An 18601-nucleotide genomic window follows, 5' to 3' on the forward strand; every position below is an offset into this window, starting at 1 on the left:
GATAGATGAAAGTTTAAAAAGCACCAGCACTGGATTCATGAGAAAGATGGCACTGAAGACTTATGTGGACGTCTGGGAGAAAAATGGCATGCACAGAAATGATACTAGGAAAATTACATATGCATATGGAGTAAGATGATATTGTATCTCATTCATGGAACACATCAAAATAATTCCAAGTGGACTAAAGTTTATAAAATATGGAAGAATATCTTTAAGATACCAGAGTAGGGAGAAATTTCTTAATACCGAAAAAAGCATTTAACCATAAAGGAAAGGACAGATAATTTTAATCCCCTTAAAACTGAGTTCTATTTATTAAACGATACTACAAGAAAAGTGAAGTAAAAAAGTAGAAAATATATTTGCAGTATGTTAAACTGACAACGAAGGAGTATCCAGAATGTATACATTCCTACAAATCCATTGGAAAAACAAAAATACACCTATAAAGGTATGGGTAAAAGAGCGAAATAAACACTCTTAGATGTGCTAATCCATAATCAAGATTACCACCTGCCAATTTTGCAAAAATTTAGAAACTCAACTTTACCAGTGAGGATGTGGGGCTTTGAGAGCGCTCACCCATACTGAAGAGATGTATTTTGGTGGAACCAATTTATAAAGCAATTTCATCTAGTAAAGTTGAAGATAGGCATACATCATGGCCAGCAATTCCACTTCCAGGTGTATACCCGTAGAGAAATGCAGGCATATGTGGACCAAAATACATATGTAAGAATTTTCATTAAGAGCATTTAAAGACAAGCCACAGACTGAAAGAAAAAATGTGCAAAACACATAAATAAAGGACTTAATAAATAGAGAGACTATAGCAAATAACAATGTAGTATATAGTTCAAGATAGCTAGAAGATTTTGAATGTTGTTAACACAAATAAATAATAAATGCTTAAAGTGATGGATATGGTATTACCCAGATTTGATCATTATACTAGTATAATGAATATATTCATACATTGAAACATCACACTGGGCCAGATGCGGTGGCTGACGCCTGTAATCCCAGCACTTTGGGAGGCCGAGGTGGGTGGATCACCTGAGGTCAGCAGTTTGAGTACAGCCTGGCCAATATGGTGAAACCCCGCCTCTACTAAAAATACAAAAATTAGCTGGGCATGGTGGCTGTAATAGAGAGGCTGAGGCAGGAGAATCACTGGAACCTGGAGGTTGCAGTGAGCCGAGATTACACCACTACACTCCAGCCTGGGTGACAGAGTAAGACTCAGTCTCAAAAAAAAAAAAAAGAAACAAACATCATACTGTACCACATTAATATGTATAATTGTTATATGTCAATTATAGGTAGGAAATTTAAATAAAAATAAACTATATCTTGTAGACAATAATGTATCATCAACTTGAATATTCTGCTCTCATGTACTTCCTATGCTTATATTGACTGAGTTTGAATCTGGTCCCAAAAATTCACAAAATATACAACTGTAACCAACATCACATAAGCAAAAATCATTAACTTGTACATATAGAGTAATAAAATGATGTTTCACATTAAAAAATATTATTCATATACACACACATACAAAGACTCAAAAGAAAACAAAAAGCTAATAGAAAAAATAGGCAAAAGATCTCAACAGATACCTCACCAAAGAAAGTATATACAAAAATTAATAAATTCTGAGCAGCCACCTTATGTTAAAGAAAAGAAGGCATATAAGTAGCAAAAAAGCATATGAAAAGATGCTCAACATCATGAGTCATTAGGGAATTCTAAATTAAAACAATGAAATGTTACTACCCACCTACTGGCATGGCGAAAATCCAAAACACAGACAACACCAAACGTTGGCAAGGATGTGAAGCAACAGGAACTCTCATTCATTGATGATGGGAATACAAAATGGTACAGCCACTTTGCAAGACAGTTTGGCATCTCTTACATAGTTAAACATACTCTTACCATACAATCCAGCAATTGTACTCATTGCTATTTACCCCAAAGAGTTGAAAACTTGCATCCACACAATAATCTGCACCCACATGTTGCTAGCAGGGTTATTCATAATTTTAAAAACTTGGAAGCTACAAAGATGTCTTTCAATAGGTGAATGAATAACAAACTGTGATGCATCCATACAATGGAATATTATTCAATGATTAAAAAGTGACCTATCTGGGAGATCGAGACCATCCTGGCTAACACAGTGAAACCCCGTCTCTACTAAAAATACAAAAAATTAGCCGGGCGTGGTGGCAGGCGCCTGTAGTCCCAGCTACTCGGGAGGCTGAGGCAGGAGAATGGCATGAATCTGGGAGGCAGAGCTTGCACTGAGCCGAGATTGCGCCACTGCACTGCAGCCTGGATGACAGAGCGAGACTTCGTCTCAAAAAAAAAAAAAAGTGACCTATCAAGCCACAAAAGACTTAGAAGAAGCTTAAATTCATAGTACCAAATGAAAGAAGCCAATCTGAAAAGGGTACATACCATATGATTGCAACTATGTGACATTCTGGAAAAGGTAAAATTAAAGAGGTAGTAAAAAAGATGAGTGGTTGTCAGGTTCTTAGGAGAAGGGTAGAAGGATGAATAGATGGAGCACAGGGGATGTTTTTCGCGGCAGTGAAACTAGTCTGTATGATGCTGTAGTAGTGGATACATGATGTTGTACATTTGTCAAAACCCATAGAACTGTACAACATAAAGAGTGAACCCCACGCCAGGCGCGGTGGCTCACTTCTGTAATCCCAGCACTTTGGGAGGCCGAGGCAGGTGGATCACCTGAGGTCAGGGGTTTGAGACCAATCTGGACAACATAGTGAAACTCTGTCTCTACTGAAAATAAAAAAATTAGCCAGGCATGGTGATGAGCGCCTGTAGTCCTAGCTACTCGGGAGGCTGAGGCAGGAGAATCGCTTGAACCCAGGAGGCAGAGGTTGCAGTGAGCCAAGATCATGCCACCGCACTCCAGCTGGGTGACAGAGCGAGACTTTGCCTCAACAACAACAACAACAGCAGAGTGAACCCTAATGTAAACCATAGACTTTAGCTAATAAAAAAGTATGAATATTTATTGCCAGTTGTAACAAATGAACCATACTAATGCAAGGTGTTAATAATAGAGGAAATTGTGTATGGAATGGAGGGGGTATATGTAAACTCTGTACTTTCTGCTCAATTTTTCTATAAATCAAAAAGTGCTCTACAAAGTTAAGCCTATTAATTTCACAATAAGAATCTCCACAGCAGCATTTTACATAAGAGCCCACAACTGAAAAAAAGAGTGTTCACCAATAACAGATACGTTTATTATTGTATAGTAAAACAATGGAGTACTATAAAACAATGAAAATGAATGAATTCCGGCTAGATAAAGAGGATATTACAAGGGGTTCTGCATTATGCCTGCATTTCTCTAGGGGTATACACCTGGAAATGGAATTGCTGGCCATGATGTATGCCTATCTTCAACTTTACTAGATGAGGACAAATTGCTTTCTAAATTGGTTCCACCAAAATATATCTCTTCAGCATGGGTGAGCACTCTCAATACCCCACACCCTCACAAGTAATTTGCTGGCTAATTTCTGTTTCTTGGCCCAAATGGTGGCCACATGGTTACTGTGTGTGTATGTGTGTGTGTGTGTGCGCATGTGTGTGTATTTATGGAGTATTTTAGATAGAGAGAGAACACTCTTCTATGTATATGATACTTTTCAGAATAATTAACAATTTCCATGAAACAGAAGAAATGATAAAGCATATACATATCAAGAGTCATGAAAAGAACTAGAAAACCAAACATTTGAACTTAATTAAACCAAAAAGCTTCTGCACAGCAAAAGAAACAATCAGCAGAGTAAACAAGCAACCCATAGAGTGGGAGAAAATCTTCACAATCTGTACATCTGACAAAGGAGCAATGTCCAGAATCTACAAGGAACACAAACAAATTAGCAAGAAAAAACAAACAAACAAACAATCCTATCAAAAAGTGAGCTAAGGACATGAATAGACAATTCTCAAAAGAAGACATACAAATGGCCAACAAACATGAAGAAATGCTCAATTAGTGATGGAAACCACTAATTGCCAGGGAAATGCAAATCAAAACCATAATGTGATACCATCTTATTCCTGCAAGAATGTCCGTAATCAAAAAATAATAGATGTTGGTGTGGATGTGGTGAACAGGGATCACTTCTACACTGCTGGTGGGAATGTAAACTGGTACAACCACACTATGGAAAATAGTGTGGCGATTCCTTAAAGAACTGAAAGCAGAACTACAATTTGATCCAGCAATCCCACTACTGCATATCTACTCAGAGGAAAAGAAGCCATTATACGAAAAAAGATACTTGCATGCATGTTTACAGCAGCACAATTTGCAATTGGTAAAATATGGAACCAGCCCAGGTGCCCATTAGTCAATGAGTGGATAAAGAAATTGTGCTACATATACACCATAGAATACTACTCAGTCATAAAAAGGAACAAAATAACGGCATTCACAGCAACCTTGGATGGAATTGGAGGCCATTATTCTAAGTGAAGTAACTCAGGAATGGAAAACCAAAATTGTATGTTCTCACTCATAAGTGGGAGCTAAGCTATGAGGATGCAAAGGCATGATAAAATGGACTTTGGGGACTCGGAGGAAAGGATAAGAGGGAGGTGACGGATAAAAGACTACAAGCTGGGTACAGTGTATGCTGCTGAGGAAAATCTCAGAAATCACCACTGAAGAACTCATTCATGTAACCACACATCACCACCTGTTCCCCAAAAACCTATGGAAATAACAAATTAAAAATAAATAAAAATATGCATCTATCTGCATATACTTGTACTCTCCTGCTAAGGAGTAAATAATAAAAACTTCAATAACATCAAAAAAGAAAGAAAACCAAGGATTTAATCAACAACAAGAAGTTATAAGAAAGAGAAGAAAAACTGAAGACCCCTCTGATAACTTTCCAACCCTCTACGCTGCTAGACCACATGATAAGCAAAACAAACACTTCTGCCTTGCTGCCAGACTGACAAGGAGGAGAGGCCTGTGACAGGTCACTTTGGCTCAAAGCCACATTAATTTAGAAATGACCCCAGCATCAAACATGACAATACTCCCAATTTTTTTCTTCCAATGCTGTTTTCCATACTCTATACAGACAAAAAGTGCTCAAAAAACTGTTGATAAAACACAGTTCTAGTAGCATAGTATTACAAAGGATGTCCAACATGACAGACTTCAAAGACTTTTTTTTGTCATGATATACGCAGTTTTCATTGTAATAAATGTGGTATTCTGGGCAGGAATTTGTGGCCATGAGCTGTGGTACACCTAGCCTACTTAACGCCCAGGGCAGATCACTGTTAATACCCGCTCCTCAACGTTTCAAACTGTTTTACGTCTAAAATCACGGTGGCTCATATCCTGTAATCCCAGCAATTTGGGAGGCCGAGGCGGGTGGATCACCTGAGGTCAGGAGTTCGAGACCAGCCTGACCAACATGGTGAAATCCCATCTCTATTAAAAATACAAAATTAGCCAGGCGTGGTGGCACATGCCTGTAATCCCAGCTACTTGGGAGGCTGAGGCAGGAGAATCACTTGAATGCAGGAGGCAGAGGTTGCAGTGAGCTGAGATCACAACATTGCACTCCAGCCTGGGCAACAAGAGTGAAACTCCGCCACAAATAAAATAAAATAAAATCCTCACCTCTAAATTTACTCCTTTCTGAGTGGAAGATTCCTCTTACCTTATTCACATTCTGTCTCTTCTGAACCTACTACCTTCCTTTTTCAATTATGACCTCCAACTCCTCAACCCCTCCTACTTCTTTCAAACTGTCATCGCCACTCTAAGCTTACGTACCTCCGAACTCTAGATTACACTTGTCACCATCTCCCATACCTTTGCCCCAGTGACTTCCCACCACCTACCACTCCTAACTCCTAGCTTCAGGAAAAATTGTAGGAAGTAGGATGAAAAACAAAGATGATGTAAAATCTGAGTCTTATGAATGGCCTATTTAAATCACACCAATTTGCAGGTAACCTAATCAGCACAACTTCATGACAACTCATAGAGATCTTTAACCACCTGACACAGGATCAGAGAAAGCAGGTGGTGAGTCACCTATGCCTGAGATCAATGCCATTGATGCCAATGATCATATATTCAAGGTTTTCCCAACATCAAATGATACTTCACAAAACAAGATTACTAGGAAATGTTCTAGGAACAAAATTAAGTGCTAAGGATACAAAGACCAAGATCAGTCTTCACCCTGATAGGCATGCTGCCAAACCCCTCGTCTCCCCTTCCTTCCCATCTCCACTGCCACCTCAGCTGCTACGCAGACTCCCTAAACCTTCTTACGTCCTGTCTCCTCTTATTCTATTCTTCCCTGCACTCTACAGCTAAAATAATTTTTCTTTCTTTTTTTTTTTTTTTTTTTTTTGAGACAGAGTCTCGGTCTGTTGCCCAGGCTGGAGTGCAGTGGCGCGATCTTGGCTCGCTGCAATCTCCACCTCCCAGGTTCACGCCATTCTCCTGCCTCAGCCTCCCAAGTAGCTGGGACTACAGGTGCCCGCCACCACACCTGGCTAATTTTTTGTGTTTTTAGTAGAGATGGGGTTTCACCGTGTTAGCCAGGATGGTCTCGATCTCCTGACCTTGTGATCCACCTGGCCTTGGCCTCCCAAAGTGCTGGGATTACAGGCGTAAGCCACCGCGCCTGGCCCAGCTAAAATAATTTTCCTAAAGCATATTTCCAACTCACCCTGATTAGAAATGGTCATCCATTCGCTGTTTAAATTAAGGAACACCTATCCCAGTATTCAACCTCAACCAAATGTCCTTTCCATCCCCTTTTCCCATGCCTCCCTTCTCCATGTACAGATCTTGCCACTTAGATGAGATCTTGTCTTGGGTCCCCGCTCTCTTTTAAACCTCTGGAGTACTCTGTATCTCTTCCGTGGCACCTATTTTACTCTGCTTTCTTTTGTTAAATGTGTCTAGTTCCTCCCACTCAGCCCATTAGGTGTTAACATTTTTTAGACCAGAATTGTACCTTGTTCACAATTTTTTTTTTTTTTTTGAAACGGAGTCTTGCTCTGTCACCCAGGCTGGGGTGCAGTGGCGTGATCTCGGCTCACTGCAACCTCTGCCTTGCAGGTTCAAGCAATTCTCCTGCCTCAGCCTCTAGAGTAGCTGGGATTACAGGTGTGTGCCACCATACCTGGCTAATTTTTGTATTTTTAGTAGAAACAGGGTTTTACTATGTTGGCCAGGCTGGTCTCGAACTCCTGAACTCGTGATCCGCCTACCTCGGCCTCACAAAGTGCTGGGATTACAGACGTGAGCCACCATGCCCAGTCCCTCTTGTTCACATTTTATTCACTTTAGCACAAAGTACATCAGCACATGCATGTTAGGTACTCAAAAAAATGATATATGCACAATGTAATAATGCAAAATTGAATGGAGTCCAGTTTTGGACTTATTTTTTATTACATACTTCCTGAGGAGGCACACTACATGATTCCAACAGCAACACTCAAAGTAGCTAGCTGAAGGACTGTTCACACTCAGATTGTGTACAATTTTGTTACTATTTTTTAAATCCTAAAATCTGGCTCATTCATGTCACTTTCCTGAAATGTCACGCATGCTCTAGAATGCCTGTCTCTTCTTTAACAATATTTTGTTTTTTTTTTTTTTTTTAAATTAAGCTTGTTATCTACATGACTCCCAGATCAATTCTGGCTGTGCTTGTACCTGATAATTTCTTTCTATAAATTGGGTATTCGTCTTATTCGCTGACATGCAGCTTTTCAGCAACCAGAGTAAGGTTTCTCCATTCATTAAGTAGAGGTGACATTGTCTCCACATTGTCAGCAGGTAGTGTGTGTTGTACATATGTGACTCACTATCACACAGGCATAAGTCATGGTTCAAAAAACTTCTAACAAAAGAAATGAGGAGCACAGGGTAAACTTGAGCTGAAATGAACATGTCATTAACCCTCTCACCTCTTTTCCCATTATGCTTTGTGAAAATAATCAGTGAATAATTCCTAGAGCTCTGGAACCTGGAACTCTCAGTGAAAAAAGGCAATAGGAGGCAATTAACACCCTGATTTTATTTTTTTAATAGTTTACACTATGGGAGAAAATGTCTAAGAGTATTTAAATTCAGCATAAAATCCTAGCAACCACAATTTTAATTGCATACTAACTGCAAAAATATTTCTTTCATTGTCTAAATAAAAGGAAGGCTATAATATGTACTGTCTGCTTGTTTCAGGACTCAGTTATTAATCTTTAAGAATCTTTGCTAGGATGAAAGCCTCTTCTTCCAGCAAATGCATCTTGACACCGGGACTTAATCTTTTAAAATCCTAGCTCTCGTTTTGAACCATGTTAAGATTTCTATCCCTGACATAAAAACACCTTGAACAATTTCAGACACAAGAATTTCAGGAATTTTTTATTAGTAACTCAAAAACAATACCTTTTAAAAGTCACAAAAATGAAAAGCTACCTTTGTCTGCAACACATAAACACACATGTAAAAAGATGCATAATATGAAATTTGATTACTCAACAGCAAGTCATCACAAATGCAAGCAAAGATTGGGTTGCTGTTTCCATAGAGATGACTTTAAGTGGTTCAGTTCTTCTGGGAATTTAACCAAATCCCCAGCAGCAGAAGAAAATCATCAGCAAAAATTCTGTAGCATATGGCAACTGCCAACAAATCAATGAGAGAAAAAAAATACTTCCATTTTCTTTTCCTTTTTACCAAGAGGAATACCATCACACTGAGCTGTTTGAAGAAGTATACAGATTTTGCTGGTCACTCTGCGTGTAACTCAAAACTAAATAATACCATGTTGCTTCATTCTTACATTAAACGGGCTGTTGGTACCCAGCCAGGCTCTACAGCACATGCAATCCTGGAATGGCATTTAGCCAGGAATAAGGACTGTTGCATCTTCCCATGACTCTCTGGCTATGGTCCTAAAAGAAAACTCTCAACCTCCAGGGTTATCTCCTGGGAAAAAATGCAAATGGGATTTTATTCTCTAGTATGTTTTTGAAGCTATGCTCATCCTGGTGTGTGTGTGTGTGTGTGTGTGAAATTTTTTTTAGTTCTACTTATGAGCCAATGATTAAAGTAAGAGCTTGTAGGAGAAAAATAATAGATGTAGTACTTTTTATTATTTTCTTTAATTCCACCAGTCCTATATCTGGAAGTCGCTTCTGAGTATCAAGATAGAGGTCATCTAGTTCAAGATACTTAAATTCTCTCTTCAGTATATCTTTTCAAGAACAAGAGTTGTGACCAATATGCAACAGGTAATTAATATTCAATGAAAATGTTTGTCTCAGAATGAGTAAACACCTCCAGTAATAAGGAATGCATTACTTTCCAAGGAACCCATTCTATTTTGAAGAGTTCATAACATCAAAAAAAGTTCTTATGCTGAGCTTAAATCTATCTCCTTTTGACTTGCACCATTGAACTCAATTCTGTGCTTCCAAGGAGATACAATTAAGTTCAATACTTTGACCAAACGACAGCAACTCACAAACCTGAGGGCAGGTTGAGACTACTCTTCCTCACAGTCCAATCTTTAGCCCTCTCCATTCCTCAGTGACAAGGTTTTCTTTCTCCTCCCTACGCTACTCACTCACCTCTAGAAATAGGTTGGTTTGCCAAAGACTTTATTTACTGCAGTTCTTCTAATCTAGATAGCTGGCCTAAATAAAGGGGAAGCGTATAAGAAAAATGCCATCAGAGGCCAGGCAGGTCTGTGTAAAGCATCTTTAGGTAAGGCCTCAGAGAGTGGTGACAACTGTTATAACTTGGAGAATTAGTTACCAGGCTGAGTATTGAAATTTACATACTTTTAAAATATTATACACACACACACACACACACACACACACACACCTTGGTCTGCAGTTGTGATCCTTGGCCAAATTATACTGATACCAAAAATTAAATTAGCAGGGTACCCATCTGAAATTTGAGAACTTAAAGAAACATTTCCTGATTAGGCTAGAGGAGAGGAGAGAGCAGTCATCTATGTCATTAGACACTCTGGCAAGTGATTATGAGAATTTAGTAAGTCAACTTTCTCTCAGTGGCACACCAAAAATATACAAACCAAACTCATCATTCTTTCACTGCTCAGTATCTTCCATCAGGTAACCGTGTTTTACAGCAGAATGAATAGCGCACAATCAGAAAAGACACGTCATGATTGAACAGTAGTAAAAATAAATTAGTCCTGAATAAAAGACAAGGACTAGTTATCAGAGTATTTTTTAAACCTCATATTATTAACTTCCACACACAATTAATTCTTTTCCTTTGTTAAGACTTTAAATGTTTTTTGAACGCATAAGTTGTGCTGTCCTTTATATGTAAAGGTTCTAATGCTGCACAAAGTGCGTGCAAATTGTCTGTCTTCCCATTAACCACACAGGAGCATTCAGGAGCTGATGGGCTAAGAACTAGATACTGTCTGGGGCACAGCCCAGGGAAAGTGGCTGCTCTAAGCTCATTTTGAACTATCGAGGTGATGTTATGAATACCAGACTACAAAATCCTGATTTAACCACCACAAGCTCCAGCACATGGGACATGGGACCGAAAAAAGAGGCAAGTTTTTTCTCCAATTGGTGGAAAAGTATCATTATTTTATGATCACATGTCTTAGAGTTCTGAAGCAGTTGGTTAGTGACACTTACAGCAAGTAATTAGTGGCCTAGTAGCTGGAGTTGTCCACATGCAAACTCCTCTACAAAGCAACCTCTGGGCATAGCCCCACTTGACTGACTAATTATTGAATCATCATTCATGAGTTTAACCATTCTTGTTACAAATTAATATTAGAGTTCCATACACACACAAATATTCACTCCCTAAAGAAGAATAAATAATTTCTTGGTTTACCTTTGTCCATGATCTTTGATCCAGCAGGCTTATCTGGGACAATAAGATGGTCATGATTGCTACTCAATGAAGAAGTATCATCACTAGATAAAGAGTTCAAAAATCCACTTTCTGATGTGACAAAGCTGTTTTCCCGGGCCTTGTGGCTGCCTGCCTCTGAGGGTACAGGTGAATGAACTTGCACAGCAAACGTTATTGGTTGTCCCTCATCTTCAGCAGCAGACAAACTGTTAACTGTGTCAGGCAAGGATTGTCTCTCTTTAGATAAGGAGGAAGGAAAACTGCTGGGTGTCTTCACTGTATTTTCCAGGGAAGAGAAAGAAGATGATGTTCCACTCAGGCTGGGTGAGGATGAAGATGCCTGCTGTGCAGCCTATTTTTCACAAATAAAACCAAAAAAAGAATAAAAGACATCGTGATTAAACCATCATTCTCTACCTTTCATTTTCAATCACGGTGTCCCCGTGTTATTTCAAAAAGTGGCCAATAATAAAAGAGTGAAAAGGTAAAGGCATGATATTTATTTCTGTTTGACACACATTAGGATTTCATTCTCCAAAACTGATTTATGTAACTTTAAATTCACTGTTCTAGGATCTGAAAAATCTCCTTATCATGATTTGTCCTATTCTTCAATGCTCCCCAGAAACTTAAAAGGCCTCTTTTGGGAATCCTTCAGAATACTGCGTTACACTTTGAGCAAAATACAATTTGCAATCTATCACTGAATTCACACTGATAGAACAAAAAAGATAATTATGAAAAAGGAGAGGCTGGGTGCGATGGCTCATGCCTGTAACCCCAGCACTTTGGAAGACCGAGACAGGCAGATCACCTGAGGCCGGGAGTTCGAGACCAGCCTGGCCAACATGTTGAAATCCCGTCTCTACTAAAAATACAAAAATTAGCCTGGCATGGTGGCGCACACCTATAGTCCCAGCTATTCAGGAGGCTGAGGGAGGAGAATCACTTGAACCTGGGAGGCAGAGATTGCAGCGAGCTAAGATCATGCCACTGCACTCCAGTCTGGGTGACAGAGCAAGACTCTGCCTCCAAAAAAGAAAAAGAGAGCAAAAGCTGGAGCCATTCCAGAAACAAAATACGAACTTAAATCCTTGAATATCGCTCACATATTCCTTAGTGCATGAAAAGCCTTGGCGACGTTTGCATCAGTACAGAGAGAAAACATCAAAGCAACATCACCAATGATATGGTTGGCTCTGTGTCCCTAACCAAATCTCACCTCGAATTGTAATCCCCACATGTGGAGGGAGGGACCTGATGGGAGGTGATTGGATCATGGGGGTGGTTTCCCCCACGCTGTTCTCATGACAGTGAGTTCTCATGAGATCTGATAGTTTAAAAGTGTTTGGCAATTCCCACCTCACTCACTCTTTCTCCTGCCACCATGTAAGATGTGCCTTGTTTCCCCTTCACCTTCCTCCATGATTGTAAGTTTCCTGAGGCTTCTCCAGCCATGTGGAACTGTGAGTCAATTAAAATCTCTTTTCTTTATAAATTACCCAGTCTCTGATAGTTCTTTACAGAGGTGTGAAAATGGATTAATATAACCAACAACTCTTGGAAAGAACTTCATTTATTCTGAGATTTTTATCTTTGCTACACTTTGATGTTGAAATACATGCCTTCTTTTTAAAAAATGGTGACAGTACATATAAGCCTTTGTCTCTTTGGAGTTTTCTTTCTTTAATGTCCTAGGTAGCAAAATAAAGATTCAGCAACTCTATCTTGTTCCTCCATTTTTAACTTTATTGGCCAATAAAATCCAAAAATCTAGACTCCAGTACTCTACGGATCACCCTATATCTCCAACAGCAGATAAGATAGAGAAGGCATTTTATGGTTCAGTTGCATTACATCATCCTATGAGACATGCTTGTCAATATCAAGCATTCAAAACTCCAAGGAAGGCCAGGCGCGGTGGCTCATGCCTGTAATCCCAGCACTTTGGGAGGCTGAGGCAGGCAGATCTCTTGAGGTGAGGAGTTCAAGACCAGCCTGGCCAACATGGTGAAACCCCATCTCTACTAAAAATACAAAAATTAGCAGGACATGGTGGCTCATGCCTGTAATCTCAGCTACTCGGGAAGCTGAGGCAGGAGAATCACTTGAACTCAAGAAGTGGAAGTTGCAGTGAGCCAAGATCACATGATTGTACTCCAGCCTGGGCAACAGAGTGAGGCTCCATCTCAAAAAAACAAAAACGAACAAACAAAAAAACTCCAAGGAAGTTTCAAGAAGGCTGATAGAGACAGGAAGCCAAAGAGTAAACTAGGATCCTCTTCAAAAACCTCAGAATCATTGCAACTAATTCAGAAGAGTTGACTTTCTTCCAAATCAATATGGCCCCCAGGAAATTTGTAGATTCTGAGCTCTGAGTTTTGATGGGAGAAGCCAATATTTACCCAATGTGTTCCCAATCAGTTCCATGCTAGACATGGATTGTCAGATAATCAATAAATATACTTTTAAGTAGCATGACATTAAAACCTCTAGTTAAGATACTAAGTAATCACATATCTTCTCAATAATCATATACTGGCACAGACATAAAAAAATCAATTCAGGAACATGTCAAGTACCTTATAAACTTGTTACCTTACATCGCTTAGATCTTTAATAACCAAGAGATCAAAGATCTGTAATTTCAATAAAACCCCAGTTATCTAGAGGAGGTAATGCACCACCCCAAAATCGTACAAATAAATGGCAGGAATAGTTTACTCATTAACAGGATCTACAAAATAAATATTAACAAAAATAACCATTCTGGCCCAGTCCTGACACGTTCCCCTATTGTGAGCTATTTTAGTAAAACTCAGCTTCTATGTGATTAACTTCCTTTTTTCGAAACAACACCAAATAAGCTTTTCCTGTTACTCCTGCTGACTCTACTTTAATTAGATTATAATAAACTGGGCTATTTGAACAAAAGACCATGTACACAGTTGCTACAGGACTGTCTGTAAGGTTTATTGAATCTCAAAACTCTGCTTAAAGTATCAAGACCTGTTAAATGAGTATTAGAAATATCTGTGAAGTGTCATCGTGTTTGTGCTATGACTCAAACACAGTGCAAATGCTCTCTCAATCCATTTTCTCTAGGCACCAGGCACCACTTACAAATTTCATTTTTAAATGGAGAAAAGAAGAATGAGGGGAAAAAAAAGAAAGAGAGAGAAAGAAGAAATAAGAGGAGAAGAGGAAAAGGAAAATGAGAAAGTGACTACATGTTCAGGTCAGGGGGAGTTTTCATTGGAAAAGAGATTGATCAAATACAAATCAAAGTGAACCTAGAGTTTCATTTCCAAGGATTCAGTATGAAAACACGCTTTATAGACCGTGTAGTGCTAGGGCATGGCTCATTATTTCTAACATTCTGGAGAAACCAATAGCCAACATCAAGCATAGAACTCTTAGCTCAGTGCCTTCTATGAACCATCTGTGCAATATACTCATAAAGCTCCCCAATGAAGATCAAATGAAAGCAGAAGGCAGTGCTAGTCTCTCCTCTCTGCCCCACCTCTATTGGTAAATATGAGCCCATCCTTCGTGTGTCTGTTCAAACACCAACTCCTCCAGGAAGGCTTCTCTGATAGTCTCAGGGCCAGGCAGGTGCTTTGCCTGGTGCTTCTGGGCTTATTTCTATCATAATAGGTGGAATGTCATTTTGTGTATCAACTTACACAGTTGTCCCTTGAACACTAGGGATTCAAACTGCACAGGTCCACTTAAGCACAGATATTTTTCCAATAAATACAGTCAGCCCTCTGTATCCATGGATTCCAAACCCACAACCAAATGGGGATGAAGACAGCATTTGTGGGATGCAGGATGAGAAACTCGAGGACACAGGGAGCCGACTTTTCGTGTAGGTGGGTTCTGCAGGACCCACTGTGGGACTTGAGTATGCAGACTTTAGTCTCCATGGGGTTCCTGGAACTAGACCGCCACAGATACAAAGGGCCGACTGGATTGCAACTACTGATTGACTGTTCATCTTTTTGATGAGCTACCTGAAAACAGGCTTTTTAAAATCATTTTTCACCTCCATTTTTTGCCTCTTGTTTGACACATAATTGGTGACAAATTAATGACAAAGAATTGGCCAGAACCAGCTTTGTGAAGAAAAGCACCCCAGAGTTATTCAGCCTCTGGGGAAGGAGCTCCTTCAAATCCTCCATAAAGTTGCTGAGTGATTTATCCGAATCCCAGGATCAAGGGGTTATCGGTGCCAATTACAACGCAAATAGCCCGACAAAATGTTCTTAGAACCTCAAATAAAAGTATTATTTTATTTAGTTAGTGATTAATAATTGTATGTGGTTTCATTCCCTTCAGAACACTTAGGTATTAAGTATTTTATATTTAAATGAGGAAATTAAAGACATTTCAAAAATCTTAGTTCTAGTTAAGAGACTATGATATGATTACATTAAAAATTAATATCGATTTTTTCCTATTTTCTGTATAGGATAGTTTTAATTCTTGAAGAAGCTTCATTCAAATGTTGGCCCTAAAATCCTTTTCTTGGAATTGTTTTTCAAACACAAGTTTGACATGGTGAAAAAATAGTTTAAAATGGCCACCCAAAGCCTGTAATTAGGCAGAAGTGAGTCAGCATAGAAATCTTAAGGAGTCAAAGTGCATGGAAACAAAAAAGTCTAAACAAAACAAAACAAAACAAAAATGAGAAGAAAGAAAAGGACACAGCTTCCCTTTCCTCGTATTCGCCATATTAGCAAAAACAAAAAATAAACCAGTCAATTGTTGTTAAGCCCCAGGAAGTATCATGTTTGTATTTCTCCTATATGCCAGGAGAAGCATCACCCTAAATACCAGAAGACCTTGTAATAGTATACTCCTTCTCTGTCACTGACCTTCTGCATGACCTTGGGCAATGTGCTGACCGAAGATCTACTCATCACTGTGATCCTTAGTATCCAAGTGACTTTGAAGAAGTCATTTTACCTCCAAGTACCATTCTAGTGGCTTCCTGCCTTATCCCTGCCCCCCACCCCACCCCAGTCCATCCTCCAAACCACAGATAGAGTATTTCTAACACACACAAAAAGTTCACAATATTCCTGTGCAGAAAACCCTCTTATAGCTGCCCATCTTAGGTAGAAAAATATCCACAGTATTCATTAGAGCTTAGAAGGTCCACATGAACCCCTAAGGACTCCTCCACCTGTGTCTCCTCCCTCCTTCTCCACTCCTTTCTAGCCACTGGCCTTCTTTCTGTCCCATCAACACATCTCTGGTCCCTTCTGCCAGAAAGGCTTCCCTGTGGATGTTGGGTGGACGGCCTCCTTCCCATTGCTTGGACCTCCATTGAAATATCACTTCTTCAGCAGGGTCTTCCATGACAGAGCAAACACAGCAGTACCCTCTCCACCTCCAACCCCTGGCCACTCCCTAGCCCATTGCCCTACTTCATCTTCTTCAGAGCATTTGTCAGTCTTTGAAGTAATTTGTTTGAATTATTACTGCATTGTCCCTCTTCCTGAACACAGAACTCAAGATGCTCAAGGGAGAAGACACCATCTAGTTCAATTCAGCGTCCCTGTATTTTTTTTTTTTTATAAAAACAGCCTTATTAAAACATTGGCTAGGTGTGGAGGCTCATGCCTGTAATCTCAACACTTTGGGAGGCCAAAACAGGTGGATCACCCGAGGTCAGGAGTTCAAGACCAGCCTGGCCAACATGGTGAAACCCCGTCTCTACTAAAAATACAAAAATTAGCTGGGCGTGGTGGTGCATGCTTGTAATCCCAGCTACTTGGGAGGCTGAGGCAGGAGAATCACTTGAACCCGGGAGGCGGAGGTTGCAGTGAGCTGAGATCACACCACTGCACTCTAGCCTGGGCAACAAGAGTGAGACTCTGTTTCAAAATAAAAACGTATACACACAAAGAAACACATTAATTTATTATGTATTATTATTTAATTAGTTAGCTAACTAGTTAGTGCATATGCTGCTGAATTTGAGCAGCTATATATTGTAGAAATATTTTAGAGGACAATGAATAAACTGCCATTAGGACAAGGTGCACATTTTCCATTTTTGTTTACCCCAGGCTGCCACTTAAAATCAAATGCTATCATATTTGATTATTCCTTCCTTTCTAACACATCATAAAGTTTTGTATCTCCATGCCTCTGCTTGTGTTCCTCCAACTAGGATTACAATAGTAGACACTTCGGGAACTCACCCAGATCCCCTTTACCTGGCTATGCTGCAGCCATCCCCAGCTGCTGCTAGGCCTGAAACTAATGGCTTACATCTGAGGCTTTTGCCAAAGGATTACCTTGGCTATCAAGAGATGCCAGGAGACTTTATTCTCAAAAGCTCTTCATGGCACCCCCATATTGGTAACAGTCCCTAGTACATGGTAAATACACAAAAATATTTATCAGCTGCCTGACCAACTCCAAATTTATCAAGAGGGGCAAATGATATCCCATAAAGAATATTCTTCATGAAACAAGCGGCTTGCAAATGCTACTTCTGATAGCTATGTTTATTTCTCTGGAACTTTGACTTCCTCATTTGTAAAACTCATACAAGATTTCTGTGAGAGTCAAATGAAATCATTCTTCTCAAAGCCATGCAAAAGCACTAGACAAGTGGAAAGTAGTATTATCTCTCATTCACATCGGGAAATATTTGTGGAGCAAGACATTTGTGGGGGTTGTGGATGAAGTCACAATAATCACTCACTCACCCATCCATCTGTCCGTTAAATGTGTATTTAGTTTCAAATGTGTGCTAGGCAGAGTCATAAATGATGTGGGTAAATGAAAAGATATTGGGCACTGGCTCTGACTTTAAGAATTTAATAATTAGAGAAATAAACCAGATACACAAAATCTGTAATCAGAAGCAGATTGTGATAACAACATGAAAAATATCTTCAAAAAAAGAAACACTATGGGAATACAGAGAGTTCAGAAGAGGGAAGAATTATCCTGACCTAGAGGACTAGAGATGCTCTCATGAAGGAAGCTACATCTGAAGCTACCATTTTGAAAGATACTTGGAAGGTGGGATTGGGGTGGGAGTGAGGGGAAGTGGTCCTGCAAGTGGAGAAACTTTATACCTACAGGTGCAAGGGCAGGAATGTCTGGAATGCTTTTGGGAAACAGCAGGCCGTTTGTTGGGCTGACGACAAAGGCAAAATCGGCAGCAAGACTGCAATGGCAGCCTGCACACAGCCCAAGGGACTTAAATACCAAGCCAAAGACTCAGGAGTTAATTTAAGAAGCAATGAGAATTCACTGGAAGATTTTGTGCAGGTGAATCAATGTGATCAGAACTGCATCTTAGGAAGACTAATTGGGAGGTGGTTTTTAGGAGGAGAGAGAGAGGGACTAGAGACAGGGAAAGAAAAACAGCCTGCTATTTCAATAACTCAGGCCAGGGCTAATGACGGCCTCAACTAGGCAGTGGGAGCAGAAGGCAGGAGAGATGCTGGGGGACAGCCACCAGGCTGCATGACTGACTGCCAGGAGAGCAGGCTGTGAATGAAGATGAGCTGTTAAAGCCAGAGGCAAAAATATAAACACGAATTTTAGCAAAGTCTTAAAATCAGTTAGATATTCAACCATATGGCTTAC

At 39.7% G+C, this 18601-nt stretch overlaps 1 protein-coding gene across 8 annotated transcripts in view; it reads right to left on the reverse strand.

Moving 5' to 3' along the window:
* The window catches only part of IPCEF1 (interaction protein for cytohesin exchange factors 1), a 207317-nt gene that overhangs the window by 35101 nt on the left and 153615 nt on the right, over positions 1 to 18601 (reverse strand). For all 8 annotated transcript variants that reach the window (XM_055267777.2, XM_063632873.1, XM_063632863.1 and 5 more), the window contains one exon: positions 10961 to 11333. In XM_055267777.2, the coding sequence (XP_055123752.1) occupies positions 10961 to 11333 (373 nt within the window). The remainder of the gene's footprint in view (positions 1 to 10960; positions 11334 to 18601) is intronic.

The sequence above is a fragment of the Symphalangus syndactylus genome, chromosome 2 (genome assembly GCF_028878055.3).
Source record: "Symphalangus syndactylus isolate Jambi chromosome 2, NHGRI_mSymSyn1-v2.1_pri, whole genome shotgun sequence".
Lineage (NCBI taxonomy): Eukaryota > Metazoa > Chordata > Mammalia > Primates > Hylobatidae > Symphalangus > Symphalangus syndactylus.